General features: G+C 44.3%; 1 protein-coding gene across 1 annotated transcript in view; it reads right to left on the bottom strand.

Annotated features, from left to right (window-relative positions):
- LOC311102960 (voltage-dependent L-type calcium channel subunit beta-1-like) overlaps window positions 1–15,365 on the bottom strand; it is a gene marked incomplete at its 5' end in the record, with an annotated part of 87,530 nt that overhangs the window by 4,662 nt on the left and 67,503 nt on the right. Inside the window, one exon of the mRNA XM_084144457.1 lies at window positions 5,235–5,386. Coding sequence (XP_084000583.1) covers window positions 5,235–5,386 — 152 coding nt within the window. The remainder of the gene's footprint in view (window positions 1–5,234; window positions 5,387–15,365) is intronic.

Genomic DNA, 15,365 nt, shown 5'->3' with positions numbered 1-15,365 from the left:
AGACGAGCTGAGTAGTCGGAGCTTTAAAAAAGGCCATATTTAAAAACCAGAGCAGGACGCCATTCAGTTAGAAAAAGGCGATATGAGCAGTGACAAGACGCATCCATTGGCTCCCCAATGCACCAGGGACATCCATAGACATCTATAAACCAGTAGGAGACTACTTCACTACTTCTCACAGAGTCTCAGGACGAGACTTTCACTTCAGCTCTGTTTACTTCATCAATCTGACACTCACTTCTTTCATACTGTCTGGAGGGGACCAGTCTCTACTGGCCTGCATCTACCTTTACACACTTACACATATTATATAAATCACTTAGACTTGGAATGATCTTGTTTGAACAACTTAGTAAATAATAATAATAATAATAAACTTCTGTACATTATTACTGTGTGTGAGATGGAAGGTTGGTTGAATACATGACTAGAAAATAAAGGTTAGCATTGGAATAATAACCATGTAATACAAACTGCCCTAGTACCCTGTCATGTAAACTACCACATGTATTTGTAGAATGGAAATTGTGGATTGTGAATGAACATAATGTTATGACTATAACTACTGTTCCCTGAAGGAGGGAAACGAGGTACAACATACTATGTATGGGGAGTAGCACTCTCGCAACTTCGGATGAAGTCACGCCTGACAAGGCCAATGAAATCCACGCCTCACTGGAAGCCCCACCTTCCACAGGTGATAAGCGTGAGGGTTGAATTCATTCCTTCAATTTAATACTGCTCTTCACCGAGCCCAGGAGCGGGCGATGCAGAGCCAAACAGGTGTTGTACCTAATTTCCCTCCTTCAGGGAACAGTAGTTATAATCGTAGCGTTACGTTCCCTTTCAGTCAGTCATCTTTGGTACAACATACTATTGGGAAATATAATCACGCCCCAACGGATACTAAATGAAACAGCCCATGGAAGACCACCCCAACCTAACCCCGCCAGATGTGGCAGTCTGGGCATTGCGAACACGGCGCGCTGTCTAGTGACTTTCCCCTGTCCCAAGCGTAAGCACGCTGTGTGCTATACTGGGAGCAGTGACATCCAAGCTATAAAACCTCACAAAAGTGTGTTGTGATGCCCAACTCGCCGCAGCACAAATATTTCCTATAGTCAACCCTTTAAACAACGCCCAAGATGCTGCCAGACCCCTGGTGGAGTGGGCGCATACACCGGTAGGTAACCCTTGCTGCTATATGCCAGGGCTATAGCCTCCAAAATCCAGTGGCAGAGACGCTGCTTAGAGAGCGCCCTGCCGCAAGCTGGATTAGCAAAACAGACAAAAGGTTGGTCACATAACCGGATATCCCGGGTCCGTTTAATGTACGTGCGTAAAGCTCGCACCGGACATAGGACATGTAACCTCTGTTGCTCTTCAGAAGCAAAAGGGGGAGGTGAAAAGGCCAATAGCGCAAAAGCTAAGGACCTGTAGGACATAGCCATGACTTTTGGGGCGAAGGCCGCATTTGGACGCCCGGGGCCAACTGAGTACAGGAAGGTTGTAGGGATAACGCGTGGAGGTCCCCAACACTTTTAGCCTAGGCCAAAGCCACGAGCAGGGAGGATTTGTAGGAGAGGATCTTCAGATCCACCGACTCCAGAGGGGGCTGCACACAGTGCCTCTAAAGCCAGCGCCAAGTCCCATGTGGGTGGAATAGGTTCTGAGACAAATTACACCTTTCAGGAACCACCAGGGGCCTCGCTTGCCAAACCTGCCTGTGCACCTGGGACAACAGGTCCATGCCTAACGGGAGTTTCCACGGGTCTCCGCCTAAAAGGTGAATGATCTCCGCGAACGAAGGCTGCCTGGGGAGCCACAAGAATCAATGGTAAGCCGTCCCGGCACACCCACTCCACCGTGGGCTGAATAAGAGCCTCTGGCGGAAATGCGTAAAGGAGGGTCCAAGGCCACTGGTGCGTCTGTTCCCAACGGGGCACTTGGGTCCCTCATTGAGAAAAATAGATGACACTGCGTAAAGATCTACGTCGTAAAGATATATGCGTAAAGACCTACGTGCGTAAATGCGTAAAGATCTACGTCGGCCCTGCCAAAAATGTCCCATACCTGGGAGAGCATCTACTCCTGAGAGAGAGGGTCCCACCTGGATAAAAGATCTGCACCTGAGTTGAGTTGAGGCAACCGGGGACATGCGTCGCCTAAAGCGAAAGCATGTGCACACTGCTCCCCAGCAATAGGGATCGAGCGAAGGTTAGGAGGGAGAGAGACGGTCTCTCCCAATCTGTTGATGCATGCCACCACTGACATATTGTCGGTTCTGACCAGCACAAGCCAGCCTGACAAGAACAGGGGAAAGCGCCTGAGCGCCAGATACTCCAGGTAATCGACATGCAGTGCGCTCTGCAACAGTATCCATAACCCCCAAATCGAGTTGCCTTCGTACAGCGCACCCCACCCTCGGGGGATGCGTTTGTCATGATCACCTTGCGGGATACAACTCAGCCCATGGGTGCTCCCTGACAATAGCAGAGGGTCCCACCACTGGGCCATGGCCCGTAGGCTTGACAGGGATACCCGAAGCGACCGGCTTAGGCTGAGAAATGCGTCCAGGTGAGTAGCTAGCACTCAGCGCTGAAAGGTCCGTATTAACAATAACCCCACGGGAACGACTTCCATCACAGAAGCCATCATCCCCAGTAAGCATAAGGACTGGTGAAAACGCACTGTGTGACCCAGACGAAACTTGGCTAAGCAGAGCCGGAACCCGGACACCCTCCGTGTTAATAGAAAAGTGTGATACGCGAGTGAGTAGCTTGAGACCTAGAAACGGAATGCGCTGGATGTGTGTAACACTGCTTGCCCCCTTGACTCCGCCGCCACCAGCCAGAGTATGTGAGCGACGCTGGAGTGGCGCATGCTCAATTTGACTGGAGCGTGAAGCAAGTTTCCCAAAGGCTGGAGCGTCACCCTTCTCACCCGCTCCAATTTCACTCCAGTACCGCTCACTTCACGAGCTCAGGGCATGCCCGGCCCAGCATGCATTTGTAGGCTATTTGTGTGCTTCTATAGCCCCTTGCTTTAGCTACTGTCATGGAGTTCGCTAAATGTTTTCATAAAGAAAATGATAAAACACTCAGGTGCAAAATCAAGGTGTCTTACAAAGATGAGGAGGACCAAGAGCAAGAGAGGGAGTGTGGTGATGTTATATTATCTATACAATAGGCTATAATTTATTTTGGCCCAATAGGCCTGACATATTACCTCTTTCAAGGAGCTTTATGTTTTGATAGGGTTATTTTGCCTAAAAACCTTTAGGCCTACCTATAAACATTTTTAAAAACAACTCTGCATCCCTGCCCAGCCTGGCAAGAGTGGCCTGAAAGGTGTTTAGCATTCCCAGTGGCTCTGCAAGCGCGGAGAGGGTATTCTCTGCTGCTGGCCTGCTCTCCAGGCACCCTCGCATGAGCCTGATGCCAGATTCTGGCCAAACTCGTGTTTGTAAAAATGAATTCAAAGGCACCGTAGACTGAGCCTAATAAGGTATTTTTGTTTCATTTGTATTTAAGTCACAGCCTATATGCGCAATTTATTGACTATAATGATTTAATGCAACAAAATGTTGTTTAAATGATGAGCGCTTAATGTCCCTGCCAACCTAGTGTGTTGCACTCGCAAATGCTTCACAATGTATTTCTTTGTAGGCTATAACCTTGAAATAATTGAAATAATAGGCTTATAATATAGCCTAAATAATACATTTTAGTTTCTTCTTAGGCTACCTATCTGGCTCCTGACCAATTTAGAGTGTTTATATGCCTTTCAATGTAATGTAATTTAATGTAGCCTATTTCAAATGATGAGTGCTTCTTACAGTCACCTTTTCATGTTTTTATGAAAATACTTTTCATTCAAATCATATTTCAATACATCAAAACCAAATGGTAGGTCCAGGTGGTCACAAAAATAGATGGGTGTTGGTTAAATGGTGATTTTAATGAATGGAGCGAATTTGGAGCGGCAGTTGTTTTCCCTGCGAGGAGCAGTTATTAGCGGAGCGGTTGGAAAAGACGTGGAGCGCCTGAGTGGTGCGCAAGTGGGATTTCCGACCGCTCAACTCCGCTCACATACTCTGCCACCAGCCAATCGATGTAATAGCCATCGGCTCGTGAGCATTCTTAGTTTGTAGACTCTGAGGTGCTTGCTGAGGGCACGTAGTTCTAGAATAGGATGCAAAGTCCCGTCCGTTTTCGTAACCAGGAATACCAGCTATACTAGCAGTCCCGGATCTTCGACATAGGAACCACTCAGATTGCCTGCTTCTGGAGACGGGAGGATATTTTCTCCCTCGAAAAGGGCACTGAGGCCTTTGGAACAGTCGATGTGATGATGCTGCAGAAGCGTGGGGAATGCACAACAAATTGTAGCCTGTATCTTAAAGTCACTGTTAGCATGATCCAGGGTGACACTGCACATGCGCACCATTGGTCGGAGCAGACAATGAGACTCCCGTGAAGTGCCATCTGAAGGGGCGGGACACCACCTTGTGGACTGTGAGAGATTGGTTCTTCTTCTATTTCCACCACTCCTGACAACCGTGTGTCTGAACATGGAGAAGGAACACTTTTCATTGAACTCACATTCGGGAGGCAACACTTTTAACACCAGTCCAAACTGTGGAACTTGGCTGTGTGTTTATGTGGCAAGGTTTTCCTAAAGGTTATGTCATGCAATAAAATGCTAATTAATTACTTAAAAATCATACAATGTGATTTTCTGGATTTTTGTTTTAGATTCCGTCTCTCACAGTTGAAGTGTACCTATGATAAAAATTACAGACCTCTACATGCTTTGTAAGTAGGAAAACCTGCAAAATCGGCAGTGTATCAAATACTTGTTCTCCCCACTGTATACTAAACAAGAGAGCTACCCCAGCAACACCACAGTAGGGAGTCAGTAATAGCTATTATAGCTGGCTCGCCTCGGCAAGTTAGCCAACCTGCTTAGCATGCTATGCAACGCTCATTTAGCTAGCCCGGTCTTGAAAGTCCACGTAGAACTGGATCACTGAGGTGGGACCGGACCCTTCATTAAGAAGTCTGGGAAGAGAGGAAGCCAGTGCTTGACCGAGGCAGACACAGGCGGCGGGGGATACCACCGAACCTGGCTGCCCTCTCTCTTCGAGTAGCCTCCCGTGTACCGAAGTTGACTGACTGAAAGGGAACCAGACTAGATATAAGTTACCACTTGTTTGCCTTGCTTGGTCTCACCTTAGGAGAGGAGATCTTGACGTAGACGATGATAGGGGCCAGGGAGGTCTTTCCCAGTTGGGCCGGGTGGTTGATGGTGTCTGCGTCCAGAACCACCAGCTGCAAGGTCCGGGCCAGCTCAAAGATACGCTCTATCTCACTTTGCACTTCAGCTACTAATAGAGAACGAGAGGGAGAGCAGTAGGGTTGGAGAGACAGAGACAGAGAGAGAGTGAGGGAGCGAGAACGAGAGTCAAACCATAAATCCGCTTTCATTCTGCCCTTCCGTTAAGCAGCTGCGAGAGAAGGAGAGATTATCAAAACTTAATGGCTATACTATAGGATAATGTGGAAATACGGAAGTAACCCATTTAACATGAGAGAACACGTATTAGCTAACGCACTTTTCCCCAGATAGACACAGTTAGGTCATAAACATAAATCACAAACAGTCTAGGAAATCTCCCTCAAGCAACACTTCACTTCATTACATTTCATTAGAAGCTCAAACAAACTTGTTTGAACATCCACTGCTGCCCATGACTAAGACACACCCAGATACAGTACACCCACCGCTTGCCCTATTCAGTTGTTGCCGGAAATTGAGCTGAGAGTCCAGATGTGTCTGGTGATTATAATACATTATGGATGCATCCCAAATCGCTCTCTATTCCCTATATAGTACACTACTTTTGACCAGAGTTCTATGGGTCATGGTCAAAAGTAGTGCACTATAAAGAGAATAATAGGGTGCCATTGGGGACGCATTTTATGATGATGTTTTTCATATCAGATGCTTCCTATTGAAAACACTGAGTTTTGATGATATCGAGGCTGAAATCAAACAGGAACTAACAGCTGTGACTGGAATGCAACATAGGCTGTATAATATTACTTTTTACACACAAACTCAATTACATAAATACTTAACTCAAGTAATGGGTCTGCTTGTAAGAGATTCCTGAAATAACTTCAACAACATTGGGATAAATTGCAGTTTTCAGAAAATATGGCAAGTCTTCATATCTATTGCATCAAGACAGAGTTAGGGTTCAGAACACTGTCAACACTTGTGTCCCTGAAGTGATTCAATAATTATACAGTTGCATTGGCTTCCAGTTAAAGAGCTTCTCATCAAAAGTGGAGCACAGAGATTGTACAGAGTTGTGCAGTGCTTTAAGTGTGACCCAATCTTAAAGTATCTTTAAAAATTAGTGGGGAAGTGGTGGTAGGCGGAAGGAGGTGCTACTGGCTTCCTTCCACGCTCCGTCTGAGGCTCCACAGAAAGGGGTTTATCCCGGGACATCGTTACCAGAGCAACCGGCACGTCAGAAAAGTAGTGCACTAAATAGGAAATAGGATTCCATTTGGGACACATCCCAGGAGTAACGTTACAGAGCACCGTTGCTCATGTCGGTGATCCCATACAAAAGATTAGTACTGTGGCTTCCATAGTTCCGTTGGCTCTACGGCCACCCCCGTGAGGTCATAGCTGAGGAATCTGTTTCATTCTAATCGCATCTTGTTAATCAAGCCTGGTAAAATCTGCTGGGTTCTTGACTGTGTTATCTGGCAGCAGGCTTCTGGTTTCTCCTCTCTTTCCCTATATTTTGTTCCAAACCCAAACCTTTTTAATCAATCGTCCCCTTCGAACATCTGTAGGTCTGCATTATAACCAACTGCAAGGCTTCTTTCCAAATGGCATCCTATTCCCTACAGTGCCTTGCAAAAGTATTCATCCCCCTTGGCGTTTTTCCTATTTTGTTGCATTACAACAATGTAATTTAAACAGATTTTTATTTGGATTTCAAGTAATGGACATACACAAAATAGTCCAAATTGGTGAAGTGAAATGAAACAAATTACTTGTTTCAAAAAATTCGAAAAAATAAATAACGGAAAAGTGGTGTGTGCATATGTATTCACCCCCATTGCTATGAAGCCCCTAAATAATATCTGGTGCAACCAATTACCTTCAGAAGTCACATAATTAGTTAAATAAAGTCCACCTGTGTGCAATCTAAGTGTCACATGATCTGTCACATGATCTCAGTAGCTATACAATTGTTCTGAAAGGCCCCGGAGTCTGCAACACCACTAAGCAAGGGGCACCACCAAGCAAGCGGCACCATGAAGAACAAGGAGCTCTCCAAGCAGGTCAGGGACAAAGTTGTGGAGAAGTACAGATCAGGGTTGGGTTATAAAAAAATATCAGAAACTTTGAACAACCCACGGAGCACCATTAAATCCTTTATAAAAAATGGAAAGAATATGGCACCACAAACAAACCTGCCAAGAAAGTGCCGCCCACCAAAACTCACGGACCAGGCAAGGAGGGCATTAATCAGAGAGGCAACAAAGAGATCAAAGATAACCCTGAAGGAGCTGCAAAGCTCCACAACGGAGATTGGAGTATCTGTCCATAGGACCACTTCATGCCGTACACTCCACAGAGCTGGGCTTTACGGAAGAGTGGCCAGAAAAAAGCCATTGCTTAAAGAAAGAAATAAGCAAACACGTTTGGTGTTCGCCAAAAGCCATGTGGGAGACTACACAAACATATGGAAGAAGGTACTCTGGTCAGATGAGACTAAAATTGAGCTTTTTTTCCATCAAGGAAAATGCTATGTCTGGCGCAAACTCAACAACTCTCATCACTCCGAGAACACCATCCCCACAGTGAAGCATGGTGGTGGCAGCATCATGCTGTGGGGATGTTTTTCATCGGCAGGGACTGGGAAACTGGTCAGAATTGAAGGAATGATGGATGGCGCTAAATACAGGGAAATTCTTGAGGGAAACCTGTTTCAGTCTTCCAGAGATTTGAGACTGGGACGGAGGTTCACCTTCCAGCAGGACAATGACCCTAAACATACTGCTAAAGCAACACTCGAGTGGTTTATGGGGAAACATTTAAATGTCTTGGAATGGCCTAGTCAAAGCCCAGACCTCAATCCAATTGAGAATCTGTGGTATGACTTGAAGATTGCTGTACACCAGCGGAACCCACCCAACTTGAAGGAGCTGGAGCAGTTTTACCTTGAAGAATGGACAAATATCCCAGTGGCTAGAAGTGCCAAGCTTGTAGAGACATACCCCAAGAGACTTACAGCTATAATTGCTGCAAAAGGTGGCTCTACAAAGTATTGGGGGGGGGGGGAATAGTTATGCGTGCTCAAGTTTTCTGTTTTTATGTCTTATTTCTTGTTTGTTTCACGATAAAAAATATTTTGCATCTTCAAAGTGGTAGGCATGTTGTGTAAATCAAATGATACAAACCCCCCAAAAATCTATTTGAATTCAAGGTTGTAAGGCAACAAAATAGGAAAAAATGCCAAGGGGGGTGAATACTTTCGCAAGCCCAGAGTCCTATGGGTCATGGTCAAAAGTAGTTCACTATAAAGGGAATAATAGGTTTCCATTGGGGACGCATTTTATGATGATGTTTTTCATATCAGATGCTTCCTATTGAAAACACTGAGTTTTGATGATATCGAGGCTGAAATCAAACAGGAACTAACAGCTGTGACTGGAATGCAACATAGGCTGTATAATATTTCTTTTTACACACAAACTCAATTACATAAATACTTAACTCAAGTAATGGGTCTGCTTGTAAGAGATTCCTGAAATAACTTCAGCAACATTGGGATAAATTGTCATTTTCAGAAAATATGGCAAGTCTTCATATCTATTGCCATCAAGACAGAGTTAGGGTTCAACGCACTGTCAACACTTGTGTCCCTGAAGTGATTCAATAATTATACAGTTGCATTGGCTTCCAGTTAAAGAGCTTCTCGTCAAAAGTGGAGCACAGAGATTGTACAGAGTTGTGCAGTGCTTGAAGTGTGACCCAGTCTTAAAGTATCTTTAAAGATGAGTGGGGAAGTGGTGGTAGGCGGAAGGAGGTGCTACTGGCTTCCCTCCACGCTCCGTCTGAGGCTCCACAGAAAGGGGTTTATCCCGGGACATCGCTACCAGAGCAACCGGCACATCAGAAAAGTAGTGCACTAAATAGGGAATAGGATTCCATTTGGGACACATCCCAGGAGTAACGTTACAGAGCACCGTTGCTCATGTCGGTGATCCCATACAAAAGATTAGTACTGTGGCTTCCATAGTTCCGTTGGCTCTACGGCCACCCCCGTGAGGTCATAGCTGAGGAATCTGTTTCATTCTAATCGCATCTTGTTAATCAAGCCTGGTAAAATCTGCTGGGTTCTTGACTGTGTTATCTGGCAGCAGGCTTCTGGTTTCTCCTCTCTTTCCCTATATTTTGTTCCAAACCCAAACCTTTTTAATCAATCGTCCCCTTCGAACATCTGTAGGTCTGCATTATAACCAACTGCAAGGCTTCTTTCCAAATGGCATCCTATTCCCTACAGTGCCTTGCAAAAGTATTCATCCCCCTTGGCGTTTTTCCTATTTTGTTGCATTACAACCTGTAATTTAAACAGATTTTTATTTGGATTTCAAGTAATGGACATACACAAAATAGTCCAAATTGGTGAAGTGAAATGAAACAAATTACTTGTTTCAAAAAATTCGAAAAAATAAATAACGGAAAAGTGGTGTGTGCATATGTATTCACCCCCATTGCTATGAAGCCCCTAAATAATATCTGGTGCAACCAATTACCTTCAGAAGTCACATAATTAGTTAAATAAAGTCCACCTGTGTGCAATCTAAGTGTCACATGATCTGTCACATGATCTCAGTAGCTATACAATTGTTCTGAGAGGCCCCGGAGTCTGCAACACCACTAAGCAAGGGGCACCACCAAGCAAGCGGCACCATGAAGAACAAGGAGCTCTCCAAGCAGGTCAGGGACAAAGTTGTGGAGAAGTACAGATCAGGGTTGGGTTATAAAAAAATATCAGAAACTTTGAACAACCCACGGAGCACCATTAAATCCTTTATAAAAAATGGAAAGAATATGGCACCACAAACAAACCTGCCAAGAAAGTGCCGCCCACCAAAACTCACGGACCAGGCAAGGAGGGCATTAATCAGAGAGGCAACAAAGAGATCAAAGATAACCCTGAAGGAGCTGCAAAGCTCCACAACGGAGATTGGAGTATCTGTCCATAGGACCACTTCATGCCGTACACTCCACAGAGCTGGGCTTTACGGAAGAGTGGCCAGAAAAAAGCCATTGCTTAAAGAAAGAAATAAGCAAACACGTTTGGTGTTCGCCAAAAGCCATGTGGGAGACTACCCAAACATATGGAAGAAGGTACTCTGGTCAGATGAGACTAAAATTGAGCTTTTTTTCCATCAAGGAAAATGCTATGTCTGGCGCAAACTCAACAACTCTCATCACTCCGAGAACACCATCCCCACAGTGAAGCATGGTGGTGGCAGCATCATGCTGTGGGGATGTTTTTCATCGGCAGGGACTGGGAAACTGGTCAGAATTGAAGGAATGATGGATGGCGCTAAATACAGGGAAATTCTTGAGGGAAACCTGTTTCAGTCTTCCAGAGATTTGAGACTGGGACGGAGGTTCACCTTCCAGCAGGACAATGACCCTAAACATACTGCTAAAGCAACACTCGAGTGGTTTATGGGGAAACATTTAAATGTCTTGGAATGGCCTAGTCAAAGCCCAGACCTCAATCCAATTGAGAATCTGTGGTATGACTTGAAGATTGCTGTACACCAGCGGAACCCACCCAACTTGAAGGAGCTGGAGCAGTTTTACCTTGAAGAATGGACAAATATCCCAGTGGCTAGAAGTGCCAAGCTTGTAGAGACATACCCCAAGAGACTTACAGCTATAATTGCTGCAAAAGGTGGCTCTACAAAGTATTGGGGGGGGGGGGGGATAGTTATGCGTGCTCAAGTTTTCTGTTTTTATGTCTTATTTCTTGTTTGTTTCACGATAAAAAATATTTTGCATCTTCAAAGTGGTAGGCATGTTGTGTAAATCAAATGATACAAACCCCCCAAAAATCTATTTGAATTCAAGGTTGTAAGGCAACAAAATAGGAAAAAATGCCAAGGGGGGTGAATACTTTCGCAAGCCCAGAGTCCTATGGGTCATGGTCAAAAGTAGTTCACTATAAAGGGAATAATAGGTTTCCATTGGGGACGCATTTTATGATGATGTTTTTCATATCAGATGCTTCCTATTGAAAACACTGAGTTTTGATGATATCGAGGCTGAAATCAAACAGGAACTAACAGCTGTGACTGGAATGCAACATAGGCTGTATAATATTTCTTTTTACACACAAACTCAATTACATAAATACTTAACTCAAGTAATTGGTCTGCTTGTAAGAGATTCCTGAAATAACTTCAGCAACATTGGGATAAATTGTCATTTTCAGAAAATATGGCAAGTCTTCATATCTATTGCCATCAAGACAGAGTTAGGGTTCAACGCACTGTCAACACTTGTGTCCCTGAAGTGATTCAATAATTATACAGTTGCATTGGCTTCCAGTTAAAGAGCTTCTCGTCAAAAGTGGAGCACAGAGATTGTACAGAGTTGTGCAGTGCTTGAAGTGTGACCCAGTCTTAAAGTATCTTTAAAGATGAGTGGGGAAGTGGTGGTAGGCGGAAGGAGGTGCTACTGGCTTCCCTCCACGCTCCGTCTGAGGCTCCACAGAAAGGGGTTTATCCCGGGACATCGCTACCAGAGCAACCGGCACATCAGAAAAGTAGTGCACTAAATAGGGAATAGGATTCCATTTGGGACACATCCCAGGAGTAACGTTACAGAGCACCGTTGCTCATGTCGGTGATCCCATACAAAGATTAGTACTGTGGATTCCATAGTTCCGTTGGCTCTACGGCCACCCCCGTGAGGTCATAGCTGAGGAATCTGTTTCATTCTAATCGCATCTTGTTAATCAAGCCTGGTAAAATCTGCTGGGTTCTTGACTGTGTTATCTGGCAGCAGGCTTCTGGTTTCTCCTCTCTTTCCCTATATTTTGTTCCAAACCCAAACCTTTTTAATCAATCGTCCCCTTCGAACATCTGTAGGTCTGCATTATAACCAACTGCAAGGCTTCTTTCCAAATGGCATCCTATTCCCTACAGTGCCTTGCAAAAGTATTCATCCCCCTTGGCGTTTTTCCTATTTTGTTGCATTACAACCTGTAATTTAAACAGATTTTTATTTGGATTTCAAGTAATGGACATACACAAAATAGTCCAAATTGGTGAAGTGAAATGAAACAAATTACTTGTTTCAAAAAATTCGAAAAAATAAATAACGGAAAAGTGGTGTGTGCATATGTATTCACCCCCATTGCTATGAAGCCCCTAAATAATATCTGGTGCAACCAATTACCTTCAGAAGTCACATAATTAGTTAAATAAAGTCCACCTGTGTGCAATCTAAGTGTCACATGATCTGTCACATGATCTCAGTAGCTATACAATTGTTCTGAAAGGCCCCGGAGTCTGCAACACCACTAAGCAAGGGGCACCACCAAGCAAGCGGCACCATGAAGAACAAGGAGCTCTCCAAGCAGGTCAGGGACAAAGTTGTGGAGAAGTACAGATCAGGGTTGGGTTATAAAAAAAATATCAGAAACTTTGAACAACCCACGGAGCACCATTAAATCCTTTATAAAAAATGGAAAGAATATGGCACCACAAACAAACCTGCCAAGAAAGTGCCGCCCACCAAAACTCACGGACCAGGCAAGGAGGGCATTAATCAGAGAGGCAACAAAGAGATCAAAGATAACCCTGAAGGAGCTGCAAAGCTCCACAACGGAGATTGGAGTATCTGTCCATAGGACCACTTCATGCCGTACACTCCACAGAGCTGGGCTTTACGGAAGAGTGGCCAGAAAAAAGCCATTGCTTAAAGAAAGAAATAAGCAAACACGTTTGGTGTTCGCCAAAAGCCATGTGGGAGACTACCCAAACATATGGAAGAAGGTACTCTGGTCAGATGAGACTAAAATTGAGCTTTTTTTCCATCAAGGAAAATGCTATGTCTGGCGCAAACTCAACAACTCTCATCACTCCGAGAACACCATCCCCACAGTGAAGCATGGTGGTGGCAGCATCATGCTGTGGGGATGTTTTTCATCGGCAGGGACTGGGAAACTGGTCAGAATTGAAGGAATGATGGATGGCGCTAAATACAGGGAAATTCTTGAGGGAAACCTGTTTCAGTCTTCCAGAGATTTGAGACTGGGACGGAGGTTCACCTTCCAGCAGGACAATGACCCTAAACATACTGCTAAAGCAACACTCGAGTGGTTTATGGGGAAACATTTAAATGTCTTGGAATGGCCTAGTCAAAGCCCAGACCTCAATCCAATTGAGAATCTGTGGTATGACTTGAAGATTGCTGTACACCAGCGGAACCCACCCAACTTGAAGGAGCTGGAGCAGTTTTACCTTGAAGAATGGACAAATATCCCAGTGGCTAGAAGTGCCAAGCTTGTAGAGACATACCCCAAGAGACTTACAGCTATAATTGCTGCAAAAGGTGGCTCTACAAAGTATTGGGGGGGGGGGGGGATAGTTATGCGTGCTCAAGTTTTCTGTTTTTATGTCTTATTTCTTGTTTGTTTCACGATAAAAAATATTTTGCATCTTCAAAGTGGTAGGCATGTTGTGTAAATCAAATGATACAAACCCCCCAAAAATCTATTTGAATTCAAGGTTGTAAGGCAACAAAATAGGAAAAAATGCCAAGGGGGGTGAATACTTTCGCAAGCCCAGAGTCCTATGGGTCATGGTCAAAAGTAGTTCACTATAAAGGGAATAATAGGTTTCCATTGGGGACGCATTTTATGATGATGTTTTTCATATCAGATGCTTCCTATTGAAAACACTGAGTTTTGATGATATCGAGGCTGAAATCAAACAGGAACTAACAGCTGTGACTGGAATGCAACATAGGCTGTATAATATTTCTTTTTACACACAAACTCAATTACATAAATACTTAACTCAAGTAATTGGTCTGCTTGTAAGAGATTCCTGAAATAACTTCAGCAACATTGGGATAAATTGTCATTTTCAGAAAATATGGCAAGTCTTCATATCTATTGCCATCAAGACAGAGTTAGGGTTCAACGCACTGTCAACACTTGTGTCCCTGAAGTGATTCAATAATTATACAGTTGCATTGGCTTCCAGTTAAAGAGCTTCTCGTCAAAAGTGGAGCACAGAGATTGTACAGAGTTGTGCAGTGCTTGAAGTGTGACCCAGTCTTAAAGTATCTTTAAAGATGAGTGGGGAAGTGGTGGTAGGCGGAAGGAGGTGCTACTGGCTTCCCTCCACGCTCCGTCTGAGGCTCCACAGAAAGGGGTTTATCCCGGGACATCGCTACCAGAGCAACCGGCACATCAGAAAAGTAGTGCACTAAATAGGGAATAGGATTCCATTTGGGACACATCCCAGGAGTAACGTTACAGAGCACCGTTGCTCATGTCGGTGATCCCATACAAAGATTAGTACTGTGGCTTCCATAGTTCCGTTGGCTCTACGGCCACCCCCGTGAGGTCATAGCTGAGGAATCTGTTTCATTCTAATCGCATCTTGTTAATCAAGCCTGGTAAAATCTGCTGGGTTCTTGACTGTGTTATCTGGCAGCAGGCTTCTGGTTTCTCCTCTCTTTCCCTATATTTTGTTCCAAACCCAAACCTTTTTAATCAATCGTCCCCTTCGAACATCTGTAGGTCTGCATTATAACCAACTGCAAGGCTTCTTTCCAAATGGCATCCTATTCCCTACAGTGCCTTGCAAAAGTATTCATCCCCCTTGGCGTTTTTCCTATTTTGTTGCATTACAACCTGTAATTTAAACAGATTTTTATTTGGATTTCAAGTAATGGACATACACAAAATAGTCCAAATTGGTGAAGTGAAATGAAACAAATTACTTGTTTCAAAAAATTCGAAAAAATAAATAACGGAAAAGTGGTGTGTGCATATGTATTCACCCCCATTGCTATGAAGCCCCTAAATAATATCTGGTGCAACCAATTACCTTCAGAAGTCACATAATTAGTTAAATAAAGTCCACCTGTGTGCAATCTAAGTGTCACATGATCTGTCACATGATCTCAGTAGCTATACAATTGTTCTGAAAGGCCCCGGAGTCTGCAACACCACTAAGCAAGGGGCACCACCAAGCAAGCGGCACCATGAAGAACAAGGAGCTCTCCAAGCA

Source organism: Coregonus lavaretus (assembly GCF_964263955.1).
Source record: "Coregonus lavaretus genome assembly, chromosome: 2".
In the NCBI taxonomy this organism is placed as follows: Eukaryota; Metazoa; Chordata; class Actinopteri; order Salmoniformes; family Salmonidae; genus Coregonus; species Coregonus lavaretus.
Note: the sequence above shows the minus strand (reverse complement) of the source record. Positions and strands in the feature narration are given on the sequence as shown.